This window comes from Bubalus kerabau, chromosome 9, assembly GCF_029407905.1.
Source record: "Bubalus kerabau isolate K-KA32 ecotype Philippines breed swamp buffalo chromosome 9, PCC_UOA_SB_1v2, whole genome shotgun sequence".
In the NCBI taxonomy this organism is placed as follows: Eukaryota; Metazoa; Chordata; class Mammalia; order Artiodactyla; family Bovidae; genus Bubalus; species Bubalus kerabau.
In genome coordinates, this window is record NC_073632.1 from 31,300,354 (window position 1) to 31,320,100 (window position 19,747).

General features: G+C 42.0%; 1 protein-coding gene and 1 long non-coding RNA gene across 9 annotated transcripts in view; one reads left to right on the forward strand and one right to left on the reverse strand.

The window, feature by feature from the left end:
* The window catches only part of LOC129619681 (uncharacterized), a 30,025-nt gene extending 25,549 nt beyond the window's left edge, over window positions 1-4,476 (reverse strand). The window contains exon 1 of the long non-coding RNA XR_008698035.1: window positions 4,348-4,476. This is a non-coding gene — a long non-coding RNA (uncharacterized LOC129619681). The remainder of the gene's footprint in view (window positions 1-4,347) is intronic.
* Window positions 1,019-19,483, forward strand: PRSS35 (serine protease 35). 8 transcript variants are annotated; one of them, XM_055534918.1, is made up of 4 exons: window positions 1,019-1,175; window positions 5,406-5,596; window positions 9,919-9,952; window positions 17,581-19,483. In XM_055534918.1, the coding sequence occupies exon 4, from the start codon at window positions 17,600-17,602 to the stop codon at window positions 18,836-18,838; it is 1,239 nt and encodes a 412-aa protein (XP_055390893.1). In that variant the 5' UTR covers window positions 1,019-1,175; window positions 5,406-5,596; window positions 9,919-9,952; window positions 17,581-17,599; the 3' UTR covers window positions 18,839-19,483. The 8 variants fall into 8 exon arrangements, 7 of the variants coding, with proteins under 7 accessions (XP_055390893.1, XP_055390896.1, XP_055390890.1 ...); XR_008698034.1 differs by lacking the exons at window positions 1,019-1,175; window positions 17,581-19,483 and adding exons at window positions 2,595-3,929; window positions 10,805-11,993; XM_055534915.1 differs by lacking the exon at window positions 1,019-1,175 and adding an exon at window positions 2,599-3,929.
* Window positions 19,484-19,747: the final 264 nt, after the last annotated feature.

Below are 19,747 nucleotides of genomic sequence, written 5' to 3' on the forward strand. Positions count from 1 at the left end.
AAACACTAGGTGGAAAAACAGGAAATGAAATTGTATATATGTTCTGATTTCATTGCTAAAAAAATACATAGAAATTCGAGAAATGAAATTAACCACTAATGAGCTGAGCATTATGGGACATGCTAAGACCGTGTGTTATAAATACTTGTGCACTTATTTGATCTCCCTTCCTTGAGGGCCAGCATTAAATTTCTGTACTTATTTTTCTACTGGTGCCTTTTGCTCCAGACCTCCCACCCAGAAGATCAACAGATGTTGAATAATTGGAGTCCCCGACCTTGTGTAGCACCCACCCCAAAGGAGCACCTCTGCTAAGGAGGAGAATAAAAGATTAAGAAAGGATGCGGTTAGAATTTTGGTGGGACAGAGGCGGGCAAACATCTTAAAGGATGCTCTTCCCAAGTAGAAAAAGCCTTCCAGCCTGGAGACAGACGGAAACTGACGCGCGCCCCCTGGAGGCCGCAAGGGATGCATGCAAGGTGACCCACGTCGCAGCCCACGAGGGTCGCGTGTTCTCAGGTGGCCTGTGGATGCCTGCAGGAGCCTGAGACTCAGGATTTGCCTGGTGGAGAGCCTGTCCCGGGTGGCGAGGTCCCTGATGGAGACGGGCTTGGGATGGGGTTGGGGAAATGGCCCTGGTTCTTCTAGACAGCTGGCGTCTAAACTCGAGCTGGGGGACTGGGACACAAAGACACAGTCCTGATCACCCCCATTCCTCCAAGCACACACTCGGGAGTATCTTCTGGACACTATTTAAGGGATGCAGACGATCAGAGCGACAGACAGCCCTTGTGAACTCAGTCGTGAATTTTTCCTAATGTTGGGGGGCAGAGATTCTGGAGTGAGAGGCCCAACTCTTAGTAAACCCTCCCCAGGCCTGCGTGTCTCCTGCTTCCAAGCCCTCCCGCCGCCTCCTCTCCCCTCACCTCTCCCAGCGTCCGCCCGCATCCACGCCCCCTTTCCCCTCCCATCTCGCGGCCGTGGCGCTCAGCTCGCCGCCCACCTCCCCACAGTCTCCAGGCGGTGCTGGCGGACGGTGGCCGGGCGCCCCGGCTCCGGCTTGCGCTGTCCCGGAGCCCCACCCCGCTCTCCTGCCTCGCCAGCGTTGGTGACCGCCTTAGGGACACTTTGACTCGTGCTGGGCAGCGCCCCCGAGGACTGAGGAAGCTTCGCAGGTAAGGATGGAGACACCCCCAACCCTTTTTCCCCCCAGGAAAGGGCAAGACCCCAGAAGTGTTCCTGAGAAACGCAGGACCCACCCCAGGGAGAGCTCCTTTGCAGGGCGATAAAGGTAGAGATCAAACTTAGCACTTTTAAGCCATCAAAGAAACGGCTCTTGCAAGTAAGCAATTCTTTGTGCTGGCCTCTGCACTGTTAATATTTAACAGTAAAAGTGTTTGCATTGGAATATAAATGGAATTCTTTTTACTTAAGCACTACCAGAGGGGACCCTCTTTATTTTTATGATTATTAACAGATGCCATTGAAAAAGGTGTAAAATGCATTCCTGGAAGGTCTACTTTGGTTGAAAGCCTCTTTGGCAGGATTACTATGAAAGCTAGGAATCTCATGCTCTCTCATCAACTTGGCTGCTCAGGTCAGCGAAAGGAGCAGTGAAAAACATTTTAAAGTGAGAAGATTAAATTGAAAAGTCCTGGATTTGCTCTAAAAAACTAGCCAAAAAAAAAAGTGGGAGCGGGGGAGACCACTGGAACAAGATTGGCAAAATATTGGTAGTTGTTGCCTCAGGGTGATGGGCACGTGGGGGTTATAATTTTGTTTCATTCTATTTCATAGTTTTCTCTCTACTTTTGATATTTTCTACCATAAATTTTTTTTTGAAAAGTTGTAGAAACACTTCCTGCCTGGTTCCTCCGACCTTTTCACACTATCATTGATTTGAAAGAAGCTGCATATCCTGGCGAGGTGGTTTTTCTCCCCTATTAACCTTTATCACTTCTGAAATTAATTCTCATTCTATCCCAAGTGCGTGTGTCCCCACAGAGAATTATAAAAGTCATGTGCTGTTGCCTGGAGAACTATCTGGTTTATAATTTAGAAGAGAGAAGGTTAAGATTCCAGCCAAATAGACATCTCAGCCTGAAAGTAGTGCCCGAGCATCATATGGAATTTTATTTTTATTAGGAAATACTAGAAGAGCTTGTTTAATGTGAGAAGAAGTTGGTCATGGATACTCTCTCTTATTTTTCCTCCAGACAGCTCGGAAACTGTTGTGTTTTTAAGAATCTTCTCTGTATTTTCAAATGTGAGATTGTTTAATCTAGTGCTTGGCACATAGAATGTGCTCATCGTGTTAAAATAATCAATTGCTTCTGCTAAGTCACTTCAGTCGTGTCTGACTCTGTGCGACCCCATAGATGGCAGCCCACCAGGCTCCCCTGTCCCTGGGATTCTCCAGGCAAGAACACTGGAGTGGGTTGCCATTTCCTTCTCCAATCAATTGCTAATGTGAGTTAATTATTTATCTTTGCCCAATGCTCAACTGTCCAATGCCCAATGCATTTTAACAGTGGGATGAGATTCAGAACTTCGGAAACTGAAGCTACCTCACTGGGTTAACTTTGCACATGAGAAATCTGAGATGAGAGGTTGGAAATAGCAAAGTCAAGTATGAAAGTTATTATTTTATGACTTTGCTTAACTAGAATATTTTCAAAAGCTTTAGAAACTTTAACAGATGTTTGCTTAGCTAAAAATACAGTGATCATAAGATGCTTTAAAGCCTGAAGAGTAGCAAACCTAATGCAGTTACAGATAGGCCTTGCTTTCAAAGGCCAACTTGCAGGATAGAAAACAAGTCAGGAGCCATATGCTGTGCATTTCCTATGTCAGTGGGTGAGAGAGTCAGCAGAGGGTTCCCTTTGGGGCTTCCTTAGTGCCTTTCACCCCAAATTCAATTTACACACAGCATATCCTTTGCACAAATTGAAGTGTACAGGTCCTGGAAAAATAACTTAAAAAACAAAGAGGAGGTTTTTCTTTTTTTTATTGTGATGAGAAACAGAAGTTGTGGGTTACTGTAAAATAATCAACTGTGTAACTTTACCATCTTCCTTTCCCTCCACTACTGCCAAATATTTTAAGCAGACATTAATTATTCTGTCTCATTCCTGAAACTAAACTTGACGATAGTGCTATCGTATTTTGAATAGAAACTGGCACATTGTCAATGAACTTCCTTGCCATTTATTTTTAGCATAGAATCAGTGGCAAGCTTACCTTTTAGAAATGGATTATGAAGTCTTTGGTAGACATGTGAAATATTTGGCAGGCTGAAGATTTTTCATGCCGCAGTGAACTGCCGCACCTTTGGGGGATTGTTTAGCGGCCCTGGAGATCATATTGGAAATGTGCTGGCACCAGAGGTTTTGGGAAACCACCTGCCAGAAGGTTGTCTGGCTGTGGACAACATCATCAGCCCACAGCTCGTCAGGATGGGCTCTGTGGCCTGAAGGTGGGTTTTCTAAATGTGATCAATTCCACATGTGACAACAATGTGGAATATTATTATTCCACATAGTATATTATTAACCAGTTAGACTTCTCCCCATCCCATGAATCCTACGTTTTTTTAAACTAAATTTGATTTTTGTAGCTTAATGAGTGTAAACCATTTAAATGTAAGATCTGATTGGACAGCAAGCTAGCTTCGCCTCCTAGTGGTAGCAATAGGGATAGCAGGCAAGTTCCTACCCTAGGAGTCTAGGAATTTAAACTGCTTGAGGCTCATTGATGAGTAAGCGACTTGTGTTTTTTCCTTTGTGATTGAAGCTAGAACTTTAATGTTGAAGGATATCTTAGAAGGTTTTTAGTTCAACTTAAAGACTGAACTGAACTGAAAGACTAAAGAGGATTTATCTCAGAGATTCTTAAACAAGGAAAGAGGCTTTGAAACGATGGATAGAATTGTAAGTACTGTATGCTTTTGTTGAATAAACAAATTTATCTACCTGGTTCCAGCTCTCCAGTCAGCCTAGAAATACTACTCCACATCACTGTAGTGTTTATCATAATCTTCAAGTTTTAGTTCTAAAATTGCATGTTGTATAATTTTTCTAAAAATGAAAATTTTCATTCATGTTTAGGTCTCTGACCCAGACAGTGTTTTCCCCTACTGTTTCTTCCTTTCTAAACATCCGAGGCAGACAATCCAAAAATTTTTTTACCTGAGTGTATTCATTTCCTACTGCTGCTGTAACAAACTACTACAAATTCAGTGACATAAAACAACACCTTATCTTATAGTTCTGGAGGCCAGAAGTCCAGAGAGGGTCAGCATGGTTGCCAGTTTTTTCCTGGAAGTTCCAGGAGAGAATGTCTCCTTACCGTTTGTAAGATCTAGCCGCCACCCGTGTTTTGTAGCTTATGATTCGGCCTCACCCTGACCTCTGCCTCCAACTTCACAGCTCCTTCAGGTTCGTGACCCTCCTGCCTGCTTCTTATAAAAGGAGCCCTGTGATTACATTGTGCTCACCTGGGTAACCCAAGCTAATCTCATCACACAATCCTTAACTAAATCACATCTGCAAAGTCTCCTTTACCAATTAAGAACATAGGCACAGGTCCTGGGGATTAAGATGTGGCTCTCCTTGGGAGCTGTGACAGGCATAACTTGGAGATACTGTGGCTTTAGTTCTAGATCACTGCAAAGAAGCAGATTTTGCAATAAAGCAAGGTGTCCCAGAGCATATAAAAGTCACTGTAGTCTACTGTGTGGTAGCATTATATCTAAAAAACAGTGCATGTAACAGTTGAAAAATACTTTATTGCTAAAAATGCTAACCATCATCTGAGCTTAAGCAAGTCCATCTTTTTGCGGGTGGAGGCTCCTGCCTTGATGCTGATGACTGCTGACTGAGCAGGGTGGTGGTTGCTGAAGGCTGGGGCAGCTGTGGCAGTTTCTTAAAATAAGACAACAGTGAAGTTTACTGCATTGATTGACTCTTTGGGAACGATTTCTCTGCAGCATGCAATGCTGTTTGATAGCATTTTACCCACCTACTACTACTACTAAGTCACTTCAGTTGTGTCCGACTCTGTGCGACCCCATAGATGGCAGCCCACCAGGCTCCCTCATCCCTGGGATTCTCCAGGCAAGAACACTGGAGTGGGTTGCCATTTCCTTCTCCAGTGCATGAAAGTGAAAAGTGAAAGTGAAGTCGCTCAGTCAGGTCCAACTCCCAGCGACCCCATGGACTGCAGCCTTCCAGGCTCCTCCGTCCATGGGATCTTCCAGGCAAGAGTACTGGAGTGGGGTGCCATTGCCTTCTCCGTTTACCCACCTAGAGAACTTTCAAAACTGGAGTCAGGCCTCTCGAAGGCTGCTGCTACTTTATCAACTAAGTTCCTGTAATATTCTAAATCCATTATTGTCATTTCAACAGTCTTCAGAGCATCTTCACCATCTCAAGAAACTACGTTCTTTGCTCAGCCATAAGAAGCAACTCTTCCATCTATTAAAGTTGTTCACGAGATCACAGTAATTCAGTCACATCTTCAGGCTCCACCTCTCCTTCTGTGCTGTTTCCAGCATACCCGCCACCACTTCCTCTACTGAAGACCTGAACTCCTCAAGGTTGGCTATGAGAACCAGTCTCTTTCAAACTGTGTTGTTAGTATGTTGACTTCTTTCCATGAATCATGAATGTATTTAATGGTACCCACAATAGTGTCTCCTTTCCAGAAGTATTCAACTGACTTTGCCCATATTCATCAGAGGAATTACTATCTGTGGCAGCTGTAGCTTTATGAAATATATTTCTTAAATAATAAGACTTGAAAGTCACAATGAATCCTTGATCTGTGGGCTGCAAAATGGATGTTGTGTTAGGAGGCATGAAAACAATATGCAGTTTATGTTCATCTCTCTCAGAGCTCTTGGGTGATCAGGTACATCAATGAGCAGTAATTTTTTTTTTCTGGGTTAAGATTCCATTTTAATTAGATTCAGTTACTTAGAATCAGTTCATCTCTTATAAACATTTGTGCATTATCAAGGAAAACATAACTTACAGTTCTCAAAATTCAAAGTCAATGAGCAGTAATATTTTGAAAGGAATCTTTTTTCTGAGAGTAGGTCTCAACAGTGGGCTTAAAATACTCAGCAAACTGTGTCGTAGAGAAATGGACTATTATCCAGGTTTTGCTGTTCCACTGATAGAGCCCAGGCAGAGTAAATTTAGCCTAATAGGATTTTCAGGATGGTAAATGAGCATTGGCTTCAGCTGAAAGTCACCAGCTGGATTAGCACCTAACAAGAGGGTCAGCTTGTCCTTCGAAGTTTTGAAGCCAAGTATTGATTGCTCTCTAGATATGGAAGTCCCATGGCATCTTCTTCCAATAGGAAGCTGTTTCATCTGCATCAAAAATCTGTCTCTGTATGTCTTCTTTGGAGAAATGTCTATTTAGTTCTTTGGCCCATTTTTTGATTGGGTCATTTATTTTTCTGGAGTTGAGTTGTAGGAGTTGCTTGTATATTTTTGAGATTAGTTGTTTGTCAGTTGCTTCATTTGCTATTATTTTCTCCCATTCTGAAGGCTGTCTTTTCACCTTGCTAATAGTTTCCTTTGATGTGCAGAAGCTTTTAAGTTTAATTAGATCCCATTTGTTTATTTTTGCTTTTGTTTCCAATATTCTGGGAGGTGGGTCATAGAGGATCCTGCTGTGATGTATGTCAGAGAGTGTTTTGCCTATGTTCTCCTCTAGGAGTTTTATAGTTTCTGGTCTTACGTTTAGATCTTTAAAAGAGACACTGATGTATAGAACAGTCTTATGGACTCTGTGGGAGAGGGAGAGGGTGGGAAGATTTGGGAGAATGGCATTGAAACATGTAAAATATCATGTATGAAACGAGTTGCCAGTCCAGGTTCGATGCACGATACTGGATGCTTGGGGCTAGCGCACTGGGACGACCCAGAGGGATGGTATGGGGAGGGAGGAGGGTTCAGGATGGGGAACACATGTATACCTGTGGCGGATTCATTTTGATATTTGGCAAAACTAATACAATTATGTAAAGTTTAAAAAATAAAATTAAATTAAAAAAAAAGAAAAACAAAAACAAAAGGAAGCAAAACAAAACAACAACAACAACAACAACAAAATCTGTGTCTCAGTGTAGCCGCCTTCATGAATTATCTTAGCTAGATCTTCTGTATAACTTGCTGCAGCTCCTGCATCGGTATTTGCTGTGTAAGTTTGCACTTTTAGGCTGTGGAGATGGCCTCTTTCTTCAAACCTCGTGAAACAGCCTGTTCTACCTTCAGAGTTTTTTCTGCATCCTCCTCACTTCTCTCAACCTTCACAGAATTGAAGAGAGTTAGTACCCTGCTCCTGACTTAGGTTTTGGCCTAAAAGAATGTGGTGGCTGGCCTGCTCTTTTGGCCAGACCATTAAAACTTTCTCCCTATCAGCAACAAGGCTGTTTTGCTTTCTTATCATTCGCGTGTGCACTGGAGTAGTTCTTTTAATTTCCTTCAGAACTTTTCCCTTGCTCTCCCCACTTGGCTAACTGGCCCAGAAGCCTAGCTTTCAGCCGATGATATCAACTCTCCACATGCCTTCCTCATGAAGCTTAATTATTTCCAGCTTTTGATTTAAAGTGCAACATGCAACTCTTCTTTCTTCACTTGAACGCTTGGAGGCCATGGTAGGGTTATGAATTGGCCTAATTTAAAACTGTGTCTCAGGGCACAGGGAGGCCTGAGGAGAGGGAGAGAGCTGGGGGAGACGGCAGTCAGTGGAGCAGTCGGAACACACGCAGGACTTGCTAAGCTCACCGTCTTATGTGGATGTGGTCTGTGGTGCCCCCAACACAATGACAATAATAACCTCAAAAGATCACCAATCACAGATCACCATAACAAACAATAAAGAAAAGGATTACTGAAACGTGACACACGGACACAGAGTGAGCAAATGCTGTTGGAAAAATGGCTCCTAGAGAGTTGGTCAATGCGGGGTTGCCATGTGGCAATTTGTAAAAAAAATCATAGTATCTGTGAATTGCAGTGAAGCGCAATGAAACAAGGTCGGCTTGTACTTGGTGTACTGTGGTGAGGTCCACGGCAGTCAGAGATGCATGAAATCCTTTATAAATATCTACCAGTGTTTTGACTCTTAGTGTTTGATCCTAATAATAATAATTGCTGCCATTTGCTGAGGGCTTACTGTTCTCTGGGCATCGTGTTTACGTACAGGTTGGTACAAAAGTAATTGCAGTTTCAGACCGTGAATTTTAAATCATTTATAGCTAGGCTCAAATGCATCTTTATTAATCACAATAGGAACCATTACAATCGACACATTTTTGCCAACAAGAAGTAAGTTTGCTAATCCCTGTAGCATAAAAATCTGTGTTTCGGGTTTTGATAAACTCCTAGGAAGTATTTTCTGCCTCCCGCTGGTTGTGGAAGTGTTTTCCCTGCAAAAAGTTGTTGAGATGCTTGAAAAAGTGGTAGTTGGTTGGTGAGAGGTCAAGTGAATATGGCAGACATGACATTTTAGACATCATCTCTACAGCAAGTAATGTCACTAGCAAAAAAAAAAAAAGCAAGAAATGCGCATTAAAAAGATACATAACATAACCACATTTATTTAAGAATGCATTCCAATATCAACGGGCAAGTTCAATGATGCAAAACCGCAATTACTTTTGCACCAACTTAATGATATTCGTGTCTCACAAAAATACTCCAAAGTATTACTCCCTGTTGAACAAATGTAGAAAATAAGGTTTGGGGAAATTAAGTGATCTTCACAAATCATAGTGCTAAGAAGTCACAAGTGGACTTAAATTGGTTTGACTTCAAAACCCACTGCCTCCACCATCCTGGAAGCACCCTAGTTCTCCCTGTCCCTCTTGGTCACACATGGAGCACTATTCCTTTTCCGGTCATCCTGATCGCACACTTTTTAGCTTAAACGTTGCGTCCATTTCAGTGCTCTAGTTAGTGTCTAGTTAGAAGTCCCCCTTCTCTGGGGGCTTCACTGCACCGGGAATTGAACTTTATAAAATACCTAGTCTCTTGTGCATACGCAAAAGTGACTTATGAAAGTTTTACAAGTATTCTCCAAAACCTAACACAGTTAATGCTCACTCTCCAGCTGTCTGCTATCACTAGTAAAGCCCCTCCTCTCCTGCCCCGGCCTTTTGCCTAAGCCAGCAGTTCTGTCTGCAGATCCAGACCATGATGTCTATCCCTTGTGTGTCAGTGTTGACTGAACAGGGGGAGAATGAAAGTGGAGGAGGAGAGATGGCTGGAGTGTGTTTTCACACTTATGCATGTGTGTGAGTGTAGGCAGTGATGCTGGGAGGGGCAGGTGGCTTGGATCACGAATGGCCAGATAAAAGACAGGGAAGTTGTCAAAAGTGGTTATGCAGTGATTGCTATGTCCAAATATGCATGAAGGTAAAAGCTGATGTTGGACCTACAAGGCCATTGATCTGACTGAGCCCCCACAAAGTGTTTGACACATTAATGCAAAATTATGTCCCATGGCAGCAAACTATACACATGAACTTGGACAACTACCTCCCTGTCTGTTACAAGGGACCAGGTGAAAAGAAAGGACCAAGTTAGTGACTCTATGACCTGGTACAGATCTTTGATGGTAAATCAGCTCTTGTTCGTATACAGGAAAAAAAAAACTCATTCAAAATATTTAATATGGTGAGCAAGCATCTAATCTTTCCTTCATCTGCCTGCCCTACTTAAGTTAAAATGTAAACTTTAAAGGGTAACAAACCAAAAAATAAAAGAGAAACTGAGCCTGAGAATATTATTATGTCATGCTATGCTATATACTTTAGAATAGATTCACTTAAAAAAGTTTTTTTTTCTCATTGTAAATTGCTCCCTCAGAGTAATTATTTTGACATTGACTGTTTCTTTTTAGGTTGAAGACCTGTTGCAGTTCCAGAATTCTTAGGGTAGGTCCAGGCTTAAAATAATATGTTGGAAATGCAATTCAAATGTTCTGTGGCTGGGTAATGTTTAATTACACTTATTTAATAGCAATGAGAAAAATATATTACAAACCCACAGATCTTCATAGAAATGAGTAGTTAGGAAAGCATTCATTTGGGACGTCTCTAAAATGAAGCTGTCCTTGAACAAAAACCAAAACAAAGAAAAAGAGAGTTTTCAGAGTGTGTCAGAAACTATCCTGAAATAAAAATATTTGAGTATAAAATTGTTTAGAAAACTAGAAGTGCTATAACTTTGCCTTATATAATTAACTGTTTTAAAGTGATATTAATTTACCTACTGCTGCTGCTGCTGCTGCTGCTAAGTCGCTTCAGTTGTGTCCGACTCTGTGCGACCCCATAGACGGCAGCCCACCAGGCTCCCCTGTCCCTGGAATTCTCCAGGCAAGAACACTGGAGTGGGTTGCCATTTCCTTCTCCAGTGCATGAAAGTGGAAAGTGAAAGTGAAGTCGCTCAGTCCTGTCTGACTCTTAGCGACCCCATGGACTGCAGCCTACCAGGCTCCTGCATCCATGGGATCTTCCAGGCAAGCGTACTGGAGTGGGGTGCCATTGCCTTCTCCGAATTTACCTACTAGGGTAGAATAATAACTATCAGGTTGGCCAAAAAGTTTGTTTGCTTTCTCCATAACTGTGTATGGAAATACCTGAAAGAACTTTCAGGCCAACCCAATATAAAAGAACTTATAATTGAATGTGTCCATGCTCTGGGCTCAATGGTAATTCTTTGCATATATCAATGTATTTAATTCTCACAATTATGAAGTTGAAATTACTATTATCTCCACTTTGCAGATGAGGAAACAGAAACTTCATTGATGTGAATGAACTGCCCAAATTCAGATGCCTAATAAGTGGTGAAGATGAGACTTAGCCCAGGTCTTCTTACTCCTTGGTCTGCCCTGATAACTACCATGCTGATAGAGAAATCCAAATATTCTAAACACTTGTCAGCATTCGCATTTCTAAGAAAGCATAAGCAAGGAAACAAACAAAAGCAAGAGCAAGTAATCCCTTGTAGTTACAGGTGGTTATTTCTGTTAATAGTATAGACCAGGTACAAATGTGGAATACTATCTGCTCCATCAGTAAGAGTGTGTCTACAAATGCTGGTATTCCTTGCTTCCTCTCTAACTCCCTTCTGCTCCATCCATCTCCATGGTCCAACCCATAATCAACTCCGTGTACACTGACTCCTGGTGAGGACCATAACTGCAACCTCACTTTCATTAACCAAAACTGGAATTTGAAGCCCCAAATCCAAGCCATCTGGAAAGTGACAGGGAAGGTCACAATTACAATGGAAGACAGGAAAAAGGAGGAGGTTGAGGGAAAACAAGAGACATTAAAGCTTTCAAAATACTATAGCTGCTCCACAGCCGGGGCCGTGTCTCTTTAGTTAGTGCTTTGGGGATGACAGGCGTCTGTACATGTATCCACTGAACCGTGGCTTGCTCGATCAGTAAGAGCTATCATTTACACTACACTGACATTTTACCACGAGACAAACTTAGATTTTCCAAAAGAAAGTGTCCCGAGACATTTGTCCAATTTGAAATTACAGGCCAAATTAGACTAAACCCATGTCCTTTATTACTGTGATTCTGAGGTCATATGACAAGGTTCTGCCCTTCCCATGCCCAAGGATAGATGTGGGCATGGCTTTTATTCCTGTGCTACACTGTAGCTGAGTCCCTCAAAAGGCACTGGCCAGGGCTGGCCAACTGATGCGCTTGCATCATCTGTACATTGGATGCTGGAGGCATTACAGACAAACCTACTGTATTTGAATCTTTTCAGATGTATTGTTAAATCACTTATATGAAAGTATGTTTTTTTTTCTACCAAAGGCTGAGTCTTCCAATATTATTGTTGTTGTTTAGTTGCTAAGTCATGTCCAACTCTTTGAGACCCCATGGACTGTAGCCTGCCAGGCTCCTCTGACCATGGAATTTCCCTGACAAGAATAATGGAGTGGGATGCCATTTCCTACTCCAGGGGATCTTTCTGTAATAGCTGTTTGCTAACACAGGAAAAGCGTGAAGTTCAGAAAAAATTTACTTTGTACACAAAGAGGAAGCAGGGGTCATGTGAAACCTGGGTAGGCAGTCATCCCTGGAAAAACCTTCTGAGGAGGGTCTCAAGCTGCTGCACCAGGGCTTTGGCTGCTGTGGTTCTGAAACTGTACTGAGTATCAGAGTTGCCTGGAGGGCTGGTTAAAACATACACAGCTGGGAACCCACATCCCTCCTGGAGAGTTTTGAACAGTAGGTCTGGGTTGGGCCCTGAGAATGAGCATTTTTAACAGGTTCCTAGGGGATGCTGACACTGTTTGAGGACTACAACTTGGGAATTCCTTGATGTGACAGAGTTTATTCTGCAACATGCAAGTATAGAATCCTACTAACAAACTAAAAATATTCTTTTGAGTGGTTTGTGTTTCATTTTGAAGCCAAAGGCAGGGGAAAAAAACAAAAAACAATGTCCCTGTTCAGAGCAGTCAGGAAGGAGGAGTTCCCCATTATTCACAGGAGGGTCTGCCTTTTTGTTCTATTTAGGCCTTCAACTGATTGGATGAGGCCCACCCACATTAGGCAGGGCAATCTGCTCACCTTAGTCTACTGATTCAAATGTTAATTTCATCCAGAGACACCCTCTCAAACATACCCAGGATAATATTAGACAAAATATCTGGGCAGTTTCTGGCCCAGTCAAGTTGGCACATAAAATTAATGATTACATGTGGCTCTTAAAAGTCTGCCTATAGAATTAACACACAGGGCACATGTTTTATTTGGTAAAGAACAGAGAAACTTGATTCATATTCCAGTTCAGTGATTTGCATAGTAAAAAACCATCTTGTCAATTATAATTCAGTATTTGCATTATGCCTATCCAAGCCCTCAGAGAAGGCAATGGCACCCTACTCTAGTACTCTTGCCTGGAAAATCCCATGGACAGAGGGCCTGGTGGGCTGCAGTCCATGGGGTCGCTAAGAGTCAGACACGACTGAGCAACTTCACTTTCACTTTTCACTTTCATGCACTGGAGAAGGAAATGGCAACCCGTCTATGGGGTCACACAGAGTCGGACACGACTGAAGTGACTTAGCAGTAGCAGCAGTAGCAGTATCCAAGCCCTAAGTAGCTGAAAACTTGCAAGGCTAAATTAAACAGTACTGAAAACAGAAACGTGTAAGCAATACCACAGTACCTAGATTTAAATGCTCTTTCTTTTGCTTGGGAATGCCTTTGACACATTTATTACTCCACAGATCATTATTATCAAATATTAAAATGTACAATGTGATTCTCTGTAGTTTTTAATGAAGATAATTGGCTGACTCAGTCTTTAATGTACTCATATATTAAGTATACAATGAATGGCTGTTATGCATGTAGGGCTAACTTAAAATAATAAAAAAAAAATATTTCCTATACCAAAAAATTTGTTTGACTGACATTTTTCTAAGGATCAAATAGATTAAAAAAAATATGTATCTTTTAAAAAATCATCTACTTTGGTCTGTTGATAAACTGCTGCTGCTGCTGCTAAGTCGCTTTAGTCGTGTCCGACTCTGTGCGACCCCATGGACTGCAGCCTACCAGGCTCCCCCGTCCCTGGGATTCTCCAGGCAAGAACACTGGAGTGGGTTGCTATTTCCTTCTCCAATGCATGAAAGTGAAAAGTGAAAGTGAAGTCGCTCAGTCGTGTCTGACTCTTAGCTACCCCATGGACTGCAGCCTACCAGGCTCCTCCATCCATGGGATTTTCCAGGCAAGAGTACAGGAGTGGGGTGCCATTGCCTTCTCCCATTGATTAACTAAGAGGCAGCAAATAACTGATTTTAGCATTTCGTTTTAAGGGAAAGACAACTTTTCATCTTGGGAACTACCCAATAAAACATATTATTTCAAGATCTCAATAGTTACTGAGCTGTTAGCCTTATTCATTCCAATCCAATTAAATAAAATGGATGAAATACTCATTATGAAAACTGCATGCTGCTGCTGCTAAGTCGCTTCAGTCATATCCAACTCTGTGCAACCCCATAAACAGCAGCCCACCAGGCTCCCCCGTCCCTGGGATTCTCAAGGCAAGAACACTGGAGTGGGTTGCCATTTCTTTCTCCAATGTATGAAAGTGAAGAGTGAAAGTGAAGTCGCTCAGTCGTGTCCGACTCTTAGCGACCCCATGGACTGCAGCCTAACAGGCTCCTGCATCCATGGGATTTTCCAGGCAAGAGTACTGCAGTGGGGTGCCATTGCCTTCTCCGGAAAACTGCATAGAAGTTACAAAGTACTAAGTGGTTCAACAAAATCATTACCAATATAATTACTGTTTTGTGTAAAATCATATTTGCCATGGTAATGATTAGAAAATATTGTACATGAGTGTGGATTTTTCCTGAAATGTATTTACTGATTTAGGGGACAATATCCATCAGTCTACAGAAGAATGGCCTGTCTCCAAAATGAAGTACAAGCTATTAGGCAAACAATACAGTTTAATATTCACCAAAATCACTTAGCATTCAAGTGTGAGCAAATAGAAAAAAATGGTAAAGATTATTCTAAAGTAGAAGTAAAGATTATTCTAAACTTGCTTAACATGTTTTAATATACAATGATTCAAAATAATTATATCATATTTTAATGAACAGATCATGTTTAAACAACAAAGAGATTAATGCAGTATATGATTTGTTTTATCAGAAGAATGTTATTAGTTTGTTAATAAAATTCCATACTTGGATATGGCAAGATGAACTCTGTTGTGTCACGAGATGCCCATATTAGGCTCTGCATAAGAGGCAACTTTTGCATTTCCTGCCAGTGCTTAGGATCTTAGGGGTGTACCCCGGTTTGTGGGTCATTCCTGACATCCTGTATTAACTTTCTTTTCCATGCAAAGGCTTATCAGAAAGCCGTTAGAGTGAAGGTATTATAGGCATAACCTAACCTTGAACTGCCTCTGCTTTATACAAAGTGCAAAGCATTTGGTAAGACTGGATATGTTAACTATTAGTTAAAAACAACTTGGAACATAGCTCACAAATTTCCAAATTGCTGCTCCAAAGAATGTTACACTCCCCCTTACTCTCACAAAGCAATAACTGACAAACAGCAGTTCTAGGAAGAGATTTACATACCAGCAAACCCAGGGAAGCAGGAAAAGAAGGCAAGAAGATGTAAATAATAGATGAGATATTATATAATTCACCAAGTACTGGCAACTTTCAATGGCTCTCAGGTGATGAGACCCATGATGAAAGGGTCCCATTAAACCTATGATTTAATCACGATCATGCTCCCCCAAGTGGTAAATCCAGGACAACTGCCTGTGCTCCATAAATTCTTACAATTTTAATATCCAGTAAAATGTCACTATAACACATTTTTGTATATTGCTTTGCTTGGGTGGTAGTTCCAAGCACAACTTCGTTTTAAAAAAGAACAGGGTATATTTTTCTTATTTTTGAATAAAACAGCCTGTGCTGTGTACTCTTTATGATAAGGAGTTCTGCTTGTAAAAAAAATCAAAGCAGGTCAATAGTAGAGGAGCTCCTTTATTTCTAAAACTTCTACTGAATATTTTAGAATATTATCTGATATTTAAAAAAATTTAAATGTATACCATTTTTGAAGTTTTTTTATTTGATATTTGTTATATTAAACTTTTTTAAAATTTATTTTTAATTGGAGGATAATTGTTTTACAATATTGTGTTGGCTTCTTCCATACAACGTGAATCAGCCATAAGTGTATATATGTCCCCTCCCTCTTGAACCTCCTTCCAACCCATCCCACTTTTCCAGGCTGTTACAGAGCACTGTGTTGAGCTCCTTGTGTTATACAGCAACTTCCCATTTTTTCTTTTTCTTTTTTTCTACTCAGTCATGTCCGACTCTTTGCCACCTCATGGACTATACAGTCCGTGGAATTCTCCAGGCTAGAACACTGGAGTGGGTAGCCCTTCCCTTCTTCAGGGGATCTTCCCGACGTAGGGATCAAACCCATGTCTCCCGCATCACAGGCAGATTCTTTACCAGCTGAGCCACAAGGGAAGCCCAAGAACACTGGAGTGGGTAGCCTTTCCCTTCTCCAGCAGCCCTTCCAGACCCAGGAAGTGAACCGGGGTCTCCTGCATTGCAGGCAGATTCTATACCAACTGAGCTATATATGATAATGTATGTTTCAATGTTACTTGTAATTCGTCCCACCTTCTTGTTTGCTCGCTGTGTCCAAAGTCTGTTCTCTATGTCTGCATCTCTATTTCTGTCCTGCAAATAGGTTCATCAGTACCCTTTTTCTATATTCCATATAGATGCATTAATATACGATAGTTCATCTCTGACTTACTTCACTCTGTATGACAGGCTCATTTCTGTTTTACATTTTGTTTTTTTGTCTGTGAGGCATGTGGGATCTTAGCTCTCTGACCAATCTCCTGCATCCGGGGTTGGGGATGGGACCGGGAGTGGGGTGGTGCTGAAGTCTTAACCACTGGGCCAGGGAAGGCTCTATTATTTAATGATTTTATTTTATTTATTTATTTTTAAATTTTATTTTTTAACTTTACAATATTGTATTGGTTTTGCCATATATCAAAATGAATCTGCCACAGGTATACATGTGTTCCCCATCCTGAACCCTCCTCCCTCCTATTTAATGATTTTAATTGCACCATCAATCAGCTTGGTCTGCAAGCCGTGATTCAGGGAAGTAGTGCACTCTAGTGAAGGCCTTTTTTAAAAAAAATTTTTTCCAGTGAATGCTTTTTTGAGCTCTGTGCTAGTCGTTTACATCCTAGAGATGAGGAATTTATGGTCCGTGCCTTTATTAAGACGCTAAGTTCAGGGATAGTGTCAGACATCTGTCGTTATCTTTATTTCTAAATCATCCGGAGATAAGGTTGCAGACTTTGGAAGAAAGAAGGTGTGGCTTAGGCACCAGAGGACCCCACTTGCCCTTCTTCTTATTCTCCCATGCATTGGGCTGTCTGGAGAGGAAGAGGGGAAGATGGTAGGCGGGGGTGGGATGCTTGCGGATTAGTGCTGGTGGAGGGAAGTTTGAGTGAAATCAAATTTACTGATTTTGGATGTCTGTAGGAGCCTGCTTAGTGTGGTGTTGATCTAATCTCAGTAAAATCTAAGTACAGTGAAAATAGGGACTCCTCTTAGTGGTGAAGCTACATTTAGGACTCAAGATCTACGTTTAAACAGAAAGCAGTATAGGTTCATCTGTACCATTTTTCTAGATTCCACATCTATGCATTAATATATGGTACTTATTTTTCTTTCTGACTAATGTATGTGCACCGCCAGGTGTAAAACACATAGCTAGTGGGAACCAGCTATATAGCACAGCGAGCTCAGCTCAGTGCTCTGGGGGCACCTAGGTGGCTGGGATTGGGGGGTGAGGGTCTAAGAGGGAGGAGATACATGTATGCCTATAGCTGATTCACTTTGTTGTACAGCAGAAACTAACATAATATTGTAAAGCAACTATACCCCAATAAGACAAAAAGCATAAAGCTTCTTTTTTTTTTTTTTCCTCCCTGTTTTAAAGGACAAGATAGAAGAACAAAATGGGAGCTATGTTCTTCGGGTTGATGCTTTTCACCCTTGGGTGGACCCTCATCGATGGATCTGAAATGGAACAGGATTTTATGTGGCACGTGAGAAAAATACCTCGACTTGTCAGTGAAAGGACCTTCCATCTCACCAGCCCTGCCTTTGAGGCAGATGCTAAGATGGTGTTAAATCAAGTGTGTGGCATTGAATGCCAGAAAGATCTCCCAGCCCCCAGCCTTTCTGACCTGGAAGACTCTCTCTCCTACGAGACTGTCTTTGAGAATGGGAGCCGAACCTTGACCCGAGTGAAAGTTCAAGGTTGGGTCCCTGAGCCAACTCAAAACCTCACCTCACAAGGAGCACCCGTGAGGAGAAAGAGACAGGTGTACGGCACCGACAGCAGGTTCAGCATCCTGGATAAGAGGTTCTTGACCAATTTCCCTTTCAATACCGCGGTGAAGCTCTCCACAGGCTGCAGCGGCATTCTCATCTCTCCCAACCACGTCCTAACCGCTGCCCACTGTGTCCACGATGGAAACGACTACATCAAAGGCAGCAAAAAGCTAAGAGTAGGCTTGCTGAAGATGAGAAATAAAGGTGGTGGCAAGAGACGTCGGGGGACTAGGAGGAACAGGAGGGGAGTGAGTGATGCTGGAAGACAGGGGAGCCAAGACAGTCTGAAGGAGACAGCCAAGGCTGGAAGGAGGAGAAAGGGATCTGCTCGGCGTCAGAGAGCTGCTGACGGGAGGCCCTCCTTCCAGTGGACCCGGGTCAAGAACACCCACATCCCCAAGGGCTGGGCTAGAGGAGAGAGCGGAGACCCGGCCCTGGACTATGACTACGCCCTTCTGGAGCTGAAGCGCCCTCACAAGAAGAAATACATGGAGCTGGGAGTCAGCCCCACCATCAAGAAGCTGCCTGGTGGGATGATCCACTTCTCAGGCTTTGATCAGGACAGGGCAGATCAGTTAGTCTACCGGTTTTGCAGCGTGTCTGATGAGTCCAATGACCTCCTCTATCAATACTGCGATGCCGAATCAGGCTCCACTGGCTCCGGGGTCTATCTGCGTTTGAAAGAGCCAGACAAAAAGAGGTGGAAACGCAAAATCATTGCGATCTATTCTGGCCACCAGTGGGTGGACGTGCACGGTGTTCAGAAGGACTACAACGTGGCCGTGCGCATCACGCCCCTCAAGTATGCCCAGATCTGCCTCTGGATGCATGGGGATGATGCCAATTGTACCCAAGGCTAACAGATACCTGAAATGAGGTTGTTGATGATCCGGACATGGCAGAGAAAAGCAGTTTTGATTTATTGTAGCAAAGATCACTTCATAGGTTTTTGCCCGGACTTGAACCCTACCAGTAGCATTTCAACATTTTTAATGTTTCCTTTTTTCAAAATTAGGAGCTATTCATACACTTAAAAAAATGTGTAGGTATACATCTTGAAACTAGATGGGTACTTTAATGCCAAGTGTATATTCTTCTTTACATGGTGATAAGTTTCATTTGTGGGAAAGGCTTTGTTTCTTTCTGCCTTTTTAAAGATTGGACACTTTAAAATTTCAAGCATAAATATTATGTGATTTCTCAATGGACTAACTCTCAGGGTCCTACTCTAAAAAGAGGCTTATAGGGTGCTGGTTGCATATTAAATGTGAAACTGCATATACAGAAGTGGACAGTCCCATGGCTACAATCAAATTTGAGGCAGTAATTTACAACACACTCTGTACTGCTCTGAGACAGACCCCTTCAGCCTATGCTATCCCTCTTTGTTTATATTGTGTTTTCCATTGGGTCTAAGAAGCTTTTAGGTTTGTTTTATTTTTAAGAATTACAAGGAACATAAAACTTTATAAATAAAACAATTAACTATTTTGCTGCCTGAAAAATACCAACTGCAGTGTTCTTATTTGTGGGAGAAATACTTTGTTCTATGAAATAAATTTAGTTTAAAAATAGGGAAGTTGAAACATTTTAAGATTTCAAGTCTTTAACTCATATTCAAAATATGGACTTTTCAGGTATGCATAGGGAAGACCATTGAAAAGTTATAAACCATCAGGTATTGAAAGCCTGTATCATTTTACGCCACGCAATCTCCTATGAACCAAGTGTTACAGTTTTAGACAAGGAAATCTATGTCTTTTTCAAGG